Here is a 9979-nt window from a genome sequence, read left to right on the forward strand (position 1 = left end):
GTAGCTGAAATAAAAAGGAAATTATAATATTCTAATATCTTATATAACATTTCTAATCCCCAAATCTCACCTGACAAATATCTTAAAATTATGTGGAATATTTCCAATGGTAAGACTTTAAAATCTCCAAGTGTAGATAAGAGTTGAGGGTCTAAATCAGGGTTGTTGAAAAAATAGCTGGATTGGTGGTTAGTACGTTTACATTTCTGGTTGGGTATCAAAGTTAAACTGGTATTTACTCTAGACGCCATCTTTTCTTATTCCATGAATTTGTCCTGGTTAGAAAAATAAAGTACAAGACACAAAGAAAAAAATTAAGACAATGAAGTAGTTTCTTTTTAGGTTGGGAGTCACACTCCCCCCCCCCCCCTTTGTGTTGCTGATCAAACCCAGAGCCTTAGGCAGGCCAGACAAGCACTCTACCAAGTGAGGTCCAGCTCCAGTCTGAGGTGCACACTGTGATGGGCACACCTGCCTGTCCACATTAGAAGATACTTACTATGATGTGTAACTGTGGTACACTCATCAGGAGTCAACTTATCTATCTTGGCATTATTTGAAAAAACTTTTAAATCCTTAGCACCTTTTGGCATCCTATCTAATTTTAGATAGAATAAGACTTTTAGTAAGAAATTAAACATTTAGTCAGGCGATGATGGTGCACATCTTTAATTCCAGCACTCGGGAGGCAGAGGCAGGTGGATCTCTGTGAGTTCAAGGCCAGCCTCGTCTACAGAGCAAGTTCCAGAAGACTTCAAAACTACACAGAAAAACTCTGTCTCAAAAAAATAAAAAACAAAACTAGATGTGGAGTCACATGTTCATAACCCCAGAGGTGGAGGCTAACGGATCACAAATTCAAGGCAAGGCAGGGTTGTTGAGACCCTATGTGTAAAACAAACAAAAAAGACCTTTGGCAACCTGAATTCACTGTCCAATATGAATTTCGTTAAGTATGAAGAAACATGGTGGGAGAGGAAAGAGAAAAAAATTGACATAAAATATATTACAGCAAAAATATAGTCAATAGCTATGGGGGATGGAGTACAGCTCAGTGACTGAGTAATCATTGAGTATTTCAGCCCCTATGTTAATCTCAGCCTTACAAAATTAAAGCAACAAAGCCCAATAATGTAACATCTATCACCAATATATTTCTATTACTCTTTTTGTTTTGTTTTTGAGACCAGTTCTCTCCCTTAGCACTGGTTGTCTTGGAACCTCTGTGTGGATCAGGCTGACCTCGACCTCACAGAGAGTTTTTTCCTTCCTGAGTGTTGGAATTAAAGGCATGCACCATCAGGCCAGGTTTACTTTTACAGTTTTTTTCCCTCCTCAGACAGAGTTTTTCTGCTTAGCCCTGGAACTCACTCTGTACACCAGGCTGGCCTTGAACTCAGAGATCTGGCTATTTCTGTCTCCCGAGTGCTGGGATTAAAGGCCTCTGCCATTAGGCTGGCTTACTTTTACAACTTTTATAGACAAAAAAAAATTAAAGTATTAATGTAGCTTTAAATATTTTAAGAAATATTTTTATGTTTCATTAAAACTGTGTTCTGACAGTCTTCTGTTACAAGCAGTAAAAACAAAGAAAAAGAGACATTTTAATTTTAGAGCAATTTGAATGTACCACCTTTAACAAATTAAAGCTGGGAGCAATACTATTACAAACTGTACTGAATGATACACAGATAAGCAGTGACATTCTGGAAATATCTATTCAGATCAATTATTATTATTATTTTGGTTTTTCGAGACAGGGTTTCTCTGGATAGCTCTGGATCCTATCCTGGAACTCGTTCTGTAGACCAGGTTGGACTCGAACTCACAGAGATCCACCTGCCTCTGCCTCCCGAGTGCTGGGATTAAAGGCGTGCGCCACCACTGCCGGTCGGATCAATTATATTTTAAGGAGATTTGAGAATAGAATCTAACTATGTGGCTCAGGTTGTTCTCAAATTTGATGACTTCTTGCTTCAGTCTTCCAAGTACTGGGATAAAAGTTGTATTACCACTGCAAGCATCTTGTGTAAAATTAAAGTTAAAAGTGTCTGGGGATCTCCAGCTTGCGGGGTGGGGGTGAAAAACATTCCAACAGCTCCCTCAGCAGCGCCAAGCTCTCCAGACCCCGCCCAAAGACAGCCCACCAAGGCTTAGCTCCTCCCCAGGGGCTGTGCGTGACCACGCCTACAGGGTATTTAAGACCTGGTTGCCAGCCCCGACAAGTGATTTTTCTCCTCTGTCTTTCTGAGAGCTACCTGGGAATTGCTTTGCTCTGTTTATTAAATTCAGCTTGATTTTAAAACATGGCTGGTTTGGTTTATTGCATCAGTGGAAAATACCCAATAACTGTAGATGCAATACTTAAAAATAAGGTTACACAGGAGCTGAACAATACATTTTCCTCCTTTCTAGAATTTGTTAGTAACAGTTATAATTACGTGCCAATACATGTTTTTCTGTAAGAATATGTATTTTAGTATTTTCATGTAATTCCAAATGAAAGAATTCTGATTGACTTAATCAACAGTGTTGTTTTTAAATTTTAACTTTTTTGTTTTGTTTTATTTTTTTGAGAAGGGTTTCTTTACATAGCCCTAACTTACCTTGAATTCGCTCTGTCGACCAGGCTGGCCTCAAATTCACCAAGATCTGTCAGCCTCTGCCTCCCCAGTGCTGGAAATAAAGGTGTGTGCCACCACCACCCGGGTTAATTTTAACTTTTAACAGAATTTTAAAGTATTTTCACTATAACAAAATATAAATTTGACTTAGTTTCTGATTTGTGCCTCTTCCAGGAACTTGGTGGGGTTTGTGGGCCCTTCAAAGGGACATTGACCGCCTCCCCCCAAGGGGCTTTATCATCTGCTAACGGTGTACACAAATGTGTATGTATAGTTTTTCATTTAAATCTCTGAAAGACTAAAAATAACGGCCCCAGTTATTTCAAAACTTAAGTCTCGATCAGGAGGTGATGGCATATTTTTGATCCCAGCACTCAGGAGGCAGAGGCAGGCGGATGTCTGTGAGTTCAAAGCCAGCCTGGTCTACACAGTGAGTTCGAGACCAGCCAGGGCTATACAGAGACGCCTCGAAAAAACCCAAAAGCCATAAGTCTCTTATTTTCCTCACTCTGACCTATTTTAGAGATGGAGGAAGGCAGGTTTTTCTGAAACACTAACGGTATCCACCAAACTATTTCTCGTTTCCTCTTAGCCTTTTAGGGTATGGAGCTCATGAACTCAAATGACAGTAGGGTATTTTTCCCCCCTTTTGGATGGCTGGCGTCGAACTCTTGACTCTCCTGTCTGCCTCACTCAGCCTTCGGCAGAGCTGGGTCACAGGCCAGCTCGTCCCACCCACTAAGGGGCGCGGGGGGGGGGGAGGGGTGTCTAGGGCCTGGACTTCGTCCCTATCCCCCGATTCCCTTCCGGAGGGGGGTAAAGAACCCAGCAAAATACCGGGATTTGTTTGAACGTTCCGACGTCAGCCCTAAAGGTCTGTCTCTAAAGAGGTCATCTAGGGGGCCACAGGGGAAACTGACCAATACGAAAGCCAAACAGGAGGCGCTGAAGAACACGGAACTATTTCCACAGGACAGTATCGGGGAAGATAAAACACTCTTTACCACAGCTCTCGACAGTTTTCCGGCTACGGTATCACAGGAAAGTGGGATTTAGTCGTCTGCACTCCCCATTCTCAGATTTCACAAAACTTAAAAAGAAAAGAAAAAAAAAAAAAAGAAAGAAAGAAAGAAAATCTCCTCAGGGTTTTTCCCGCCAGAGAACAGGGGAGGATCCGGCACCGCTCCGCTCCGCCCCGCTCCAGAGCTGCGTTCTCAGCTCTCGGGCGCCCCCGGCGCCTCAAATGTGTTTTAGAATTCTCCCAGGAGCCCCCGCGGGCGCAGGCCCCGCCCCCTCGCCTACAGCGGGGACCTCGGCCGGCCCGCCTTCCCAGGAAACCCCCGGAGGCCCCGCCCCGCGGGGACGCTCACCCGAGGCTCCCATGATGCCCTCCGCCGCCTGACGCGCTAGCCTTGCCGCCTCGGTTCAGCGCCCAGCTGCGGACCGTTATGGTCCGGAGGAGCGAAGGTGTCAAACAAGAGTTCAGACGTGGGAGCGGAACATGCCCGCCGCTCCACTTCCTTGTTCTACTTCCTTCTTCTCCCCCCCGTCCCCCCCGACAGGGTTTCCCCGTGTAGCTGAATGTTCTGGAACTCGCTCTGTAGACCAGGCTGGCCTCGAACTCACTGAGATCCGCCTGCCTCCCGAGGCTTGCGCTACCACCACCCGGCCTCCATTTCGTTCTTTCCACTCGGTTTTAAGGCCGTTTTCAATTCCCTCCGCCCCCAAGTCAACAGGGTTTGTCACAGAGCTTTTCTCAAAGGCTGTCGGATGCCACGTCCCTATAATCCCTGCACAGAGAAGATGGAGGCAGGAGGACTAAACCAGCCTGAGCTATCTGAGAGCCTGTTTCAACCCCTGTACCCCCAAAACAATGTTAAGTTCTCATGTATTTACAGATCCTGTGGTGGCTTTCTCTCCTTCTTCTTCTTCTTCTTCTTCTTCTTCTTCTTCTTCTTCTTCTTCTTCTTCTTTCTTCTCTCTCTCTCTTCCTCCTCTTCCTCTTCTTCCTCCTCCTCTTCTTCCTCTTCTCTTCCTCCTCCTTGTCTACTTTTTTTCCCCTTTTGAGACAAGATCTCCTTTGGTAGCCTAGGTTAGCCTGAACACTGACTCTAGCCATTTAGAGTACTGAGATTATAGGCATATACCAACACTCCGGGATTGATTCAGTGTCTGTGGAAGCTTAGACACAGAGAATGATACATATGTTTCCTGCCGTAAGGGAGTTTACTAAAAACTGTGGCAGTAAAAAGGATGAACAAAGTAGCTGGGTTACAGAGGAAATAAGGCAACAGACACGGACATGTGTTGGAGGATGAGCTAGGAGAGATGGACTGGATTATAAAGGTCTCTTTGTGGAAGGTGATAATTAATTTGAGAAATTGATGGAGAAGGCACCCATTGGGGACAGGCTGAAGGAAGACTGAAAAGATTCTCTTATTTCAGAGTGATCAGTTTTATATTAAAGCCAAAAGTTCTTAATGTATAAACAAAATACGCACACATGTGCTTATATACACACGCACATGCATAGGCACACTGTGACTGAAGCTGGGCCATGTGAGACCCTAGCAAACAAATCTGGATTAATTTGACATGCTGTCATACATATCAATATCATATCATACATATCAATATTCCAAACATCTATCCGTGATTTCTTATTAGCTCTTTTTCTTCTCTCCCCCACCCCAGGGTCTCTGTGTTGTGGTAGTTTGAATATAACTGGCCCTCCATGAGCTCAAAGGGGGTGGCACTATTAGGAGGTGTGGCTTTGTTGGAGTAGGTCTGGTCTTATTGGAGGAAGTGTGTCACTATGGAGGTAGGCTTTGAGATCTCATATATGCTCAAGATACCACCCAGTGTCTCAGTGTACTTCCTGCTGCCTGCATATCAACATGTAGCTGCTACTTCTCCAGCACCATGTCTGCCTGCACACTGCCATGTCCCACCATGAGAATGGACTGAACCTCTGTACTGCAAGCAGTCACCCCAATTAAATGTTTCCCTTTATAAGAGTTGCCATGGTCATGGTGTCTCTTCACAGCAACAGAAATCCTAAGACAAGCCAGGCGATGGTGGCACATGCCTTTAATACCAGCACTTGGAAGGCAGAAGTAGGTGGATCTCAGTGGGTTCAAGGCCAGCCTGGTCTAAAAAGTGAGTTCCAGAACAGCCAAGACTGTTACACAGAGAAACCTTGTCTCAAAAAAAAAAATACCAAAACAACAGCAAAAAGAAATCCTAAGACATCTGTGTCTTATCTGTGTCTTTGTAGCTCTGTCTGTCCTGGAACTTGCTCTGTAGACCAGACTGGCCTGAAACTCACAGGGATCTTCCTGCCTCTGCCTCGTGTGAGCTGAGAGTGCTAGGACCCAAGGAATGGGCCATCATGCTCTGCCCGTTTCTCTTTCTAGCATATGGTTTCTTGGGATCAAACACAAGTCATCAGGCTTGGCAGAGAGAAGATGAAGAAGACAGGAATGAATTCCAGGCAAGTCAGTAGAAATGAAACACATTACTGACATATACAGAGGAAGGAGCATTTTTAATGCAGACTTTATTTATTTATTTATGGATAAAGGGCTTATTACTTTGGTTTATGGTTCCAGACAAATAGAGTTTATCATGGCCATGGCAACAGCGTGGCAAGGCAGGAACCCGTCGCTGGCTGATCATACTGCATTCACACTCAGGAAGCAGATCTATTCATAGTTAGAGACAGGGTCTCTCTGTGTAACCCAGGCTAGCTTCTAGCTTGTGATCCTTCTGCCTCAGCGTCCCGAGTGCTGAGATCACAGGTGTGCATCACCATGTCTAACATCACCATGTTGAATTTTTGTCTCTAGTTCGGAGTTTCTCTCGCAACATTCAGATTTTAAAACCAACTGCCCCTTGACAGTTCTACTCAGGTATGAAATTTATTAAACCAATCGGTGGGTGCCTTGGCAAAGACACATCTTCACAGTGTACGAAAAGATCATTCTACAGCATATGTGTGTTCTTGCACTTAGGTCATCCCCCAGGTACCATATACCTTGTTTTTTTGACACAGGTCTCCCTCTGACTGTTAACTCAGCAAGTAGGTTAGGCTGGCTAGCCAGTGACCACCGGAGATCTACTATCCCTGCATCCTTGGCATTGGGATTACAAGTGCACAGCACACAGTGAGGTGTGGTGGGATCCCACTCTCAGCCTCATGCTTGCCTGGTGAACATTTTACTCACTGAGCATCTCTTCAGCCCTTGAAATCAACTTTAAACTTCCGTTTTCTTTTCTTTTTTAAAATTTTAATTTATCTATTTTATGTGTATAGGTGTTTTGCCTGCGTGTATGCCTGTGTACCACACGCATGCCTGGTGCCCACATGGGCCAAAGATGAGGTTGGATCCCTTGGAACTGGAGTTATGGACAGCTGTGAGCTGCCAGGTGAGTGTGGGAATTGAACCCAGGTCCTCTGGAAGGGCGGCCAGTGCGCCAAACTACTGAGCCATTTCTCCAACTCTGCAGTTATGTTTTTGGTTTGCAGTGGGTTTAACAATATATGGTACCATTGTAGTCAATAAGATCTTATACAAACAACAATAACAACAGTGAAAATATAAACATATACAAGTGAAGAGTGTGTGGAACCAGGGGCTGCTGCAAACAGAGTCTTAGAGTATATCATGTTGACTAGATTTCATCCTTAAATAGACTTAGCTATAAAAATAGCTTTAGGGGGCTGGAGAGATGGCTCAGCGGTTAAGGGCATTGCCTGCTCTTCCAAAGGTCTGAGTTCAATTCCCAGCAACCACATGGTGGCTCACAACCATCTGTAATGAGGTCTGGTGCCCTCTTCTGGCAGAAAGAATATTGTATACATAATAAATAAATATTAAAAAAAATAAATAAATAAAAATAGCTTTATGGGGGAGCTGGGGAGATGGCTCGGTGATTAAGAGCACTGGCCTCTCTTTCAGAGGACCTGAGTTCAATTCCCAGCACCCACATGGTGGGTTACTACTCTCTATCATGGGATCTGGTGCTCACTTCTAGCATGCAGGCTTACATACAGACAGAGCGCTCATACCAAGAAAAAAATGACTTTATGATTAGAAAGTCTTTATTTTTTTTTAGATGAGATCATCAAATTCCAAGAAGGTCAATGTCTTCCCCAAAACTTTCAACAGTTTCATTTGTTACATGTGGGGCACATTAAATTTGGACGGAAAGTGTATATTTTAAAAAGACAACTATAAAATAATATGTATAGTGTTATGCCATGCAGTAGAATACTTTACATATTATTTTATAGTTGTAATGTGCTGGTAATCCTGGTACTCAGGAGGCAGAGGCAGCGGGAATCTCTGTGAGTTCAAAGCCAGCCTGGTCTATAGAGTGAGGTGCAGGACAGCCAGGGCTACACAGAGAAACCCTGTCTCAGGAAACAAAAACAAAAAAAGATTAAGAGAGATTTATGTTTTTCTATATTTTATGTCTGAGTTTTCTAAACTTGCTCCCAAACCCATAGTGTTTTATCTATTAGGAAAAGTATTTAAACTATGTTCTGTTGTACATTACCACAAATGGAAGAGATAGGGGAGGAAAGTATTTGGAGATATTTTTAAATGGATGTCATCATAAACTGCAATAAATGGAAATATTAAAATATGCAGGCCAATGACAGCTGTCTGGGAATTCATGGGGCAGTGGGGCAAACAGCACAGCCTTGAGTGGGCCGTGGGCGTTGTCTGCTTTCCCAAGGTCTTTTCCAGACTCCCTCTCAGAAGAGCTCCCTTCCCAACACACACTTTTAGAAAATATAGGGTTTGGATCCTGAGATAATGGGAATCAGAAACTCCTTTCAGAAAGTCCATTCATTCATTCATTCATTCATGCATTCATTCATCTTATATCTTAACACTATGGTGGGTGGGAATTCTGGATGAATATGTTTTTGTTTGTTGGTTAATTGGTATGCTCTTGGAGAGAGGGTCTCATCATGCAGCCTTAGCTGGCCTGGAACTCACTGTGTAACCTGTGCTGGCTCACAAGGTCCCCCTGCCTCTGTCTCCAAAGCGTTGAGAGTACAGGCAGGTGCCATTGCTCCAGGCAGGAGTTTTATTTTTAAAATTAGGGGCAATAGTAACTGGGTATGGTATGTAGAGAGACTATGTCTCAAAAAACAAAACGATAAAATGAAACAAAACAAAAAGCCTTAGGGACAACCAGCTGCGTGTGGTGGTGCCTGCCTGCAATCTCAGCCTTTGGAAGGTAGAGGCAGGAGTGTCAGGAGTTCAAGATCGTTCTTACTCTACAGTGAATTTAAAGTCAGAGTGGGATGCATACAAGACCCAACAACAAAGACAAAACAATCCCTCTACAATAAGAATGAGCCTCTGTCAGGGAAAGTTGGTCAATACCTGTCAGAGTTCAGGACCAGATTCTGTTACTTAATGAGTTTAAGGACAGTTGGACTACTGAAGACAGTCCCAAAACAAACAACGCCCAAGAGTCTGGAGAGCTGGCTGAAAGGATAAAGCTCTTTCTTTCTTTCTTTCTTTCTTTCTTATGTATACAATATTCTGTCTGTGTGTATGACCGCAGGCCAGAAGAGGGTACCAGACCTCATTCCAGATGGTTGTGAGCCACCATGTGGTTGCCAGGAATTGAACTCAGGACCTTTGGAAGAGCAGGCAGTGCTCTTAACCTCTGAGCCATCTCTCCAGCCCCCGATAAAGCACTTTCTGTGCAAGCATGAGAACCTGAGCTTGGGTCCCTAACACCCATGTAAGAAGCCAGCTGTGGCAATGCACTATGTAAGCCCTGAGCCAGTGGACAGAGACAGGCAAATCTTGGGGGCTAGCTGGCCATCCAATCTAGCCCAAATGGTGAGTTCCAGGTTCTCGGAGACCCTGTCTCAGAAAATAAGGTGGAAAGCTGCAGAGAGACATTGGATAATAGAAAAAACTATGGAATTAAAACAGCTGATATAGTTTAAAGATGTACTGACCTCAGAATGGAAACCAGGACATGTGTTACATTGGGGAAGGGGTTTTGCTTTTGTTTCCACAGGAGAAGAAAAACTATGGATACCATCAAGGTTGATAAAGGTTTGATTTGAACAAGAAAGATCTCTTAATTAAAAGAGATGATAGTTCATCAAACAACATGGCTGTTCAATCATAGTTTATAGGTTCAAACTAACCTATAAAACTAACAAATGCTTTTCATTTGATCAGATATAACTTGCCAGAAAGGAACCTCTCCAAGATTAGGATTGGGGAAGGGCTTTGTTTTCTGTTTTTTCAGGAAAATGAAGACATACAGCTAAGGAATCTGAAGACCACTGGACAAATGAGACATCTAAAGAA

General features: G+C 43.6%; 1 protein-coding gene across 1 annotated transcript in view; it reads right to left on the reverse strand.

Annotated features, from left to right (window-relative positions):
* Positions 1–4117, reverse strand: part of LOC121442495 (F-box only protein 47) — a 28032-nt gene extending 23915 nt beyond the window's left edge. Inside the window, exons 1-3 of the mRNA XM_041644090.1 lie at positions 3995–4117; positions 3629–3714; positions 71–275 (exon numbers count right to left, since the gene is read on the reverse strand). Of these exons, the coding sequence (XP_041500024.1) occupies positions 71–251 (181 nt within the window). The 5' untranslated portion in view covers positions 252–275; positions 3629–3714; positions 3995–4117. The remainder of the gene's footprint in view (positions 1–70; positions 276–3628; positions 3715–3994) is intronic.
* Between the last annotated feature and the right edge of the window lie 5862 nt (positions 4118–9979).

The sequence above is a fragment of the Microtus oregoni genome, unplaced genomic scaffold, assembly GCF_018167655.1.
Source record: "Microtus oregoni isolate MIOR12 unplaced genomic scaffold, Mior012 000091F_ref0000469, whole genome shotgun sequence".
In the NCBI taxonomy this organism is placed as follows: Eukaryota; Metazoa; Chordata; class Mammalia; order Rodentia; family Cricetidae; genus Microtus; species Microtus oregoni.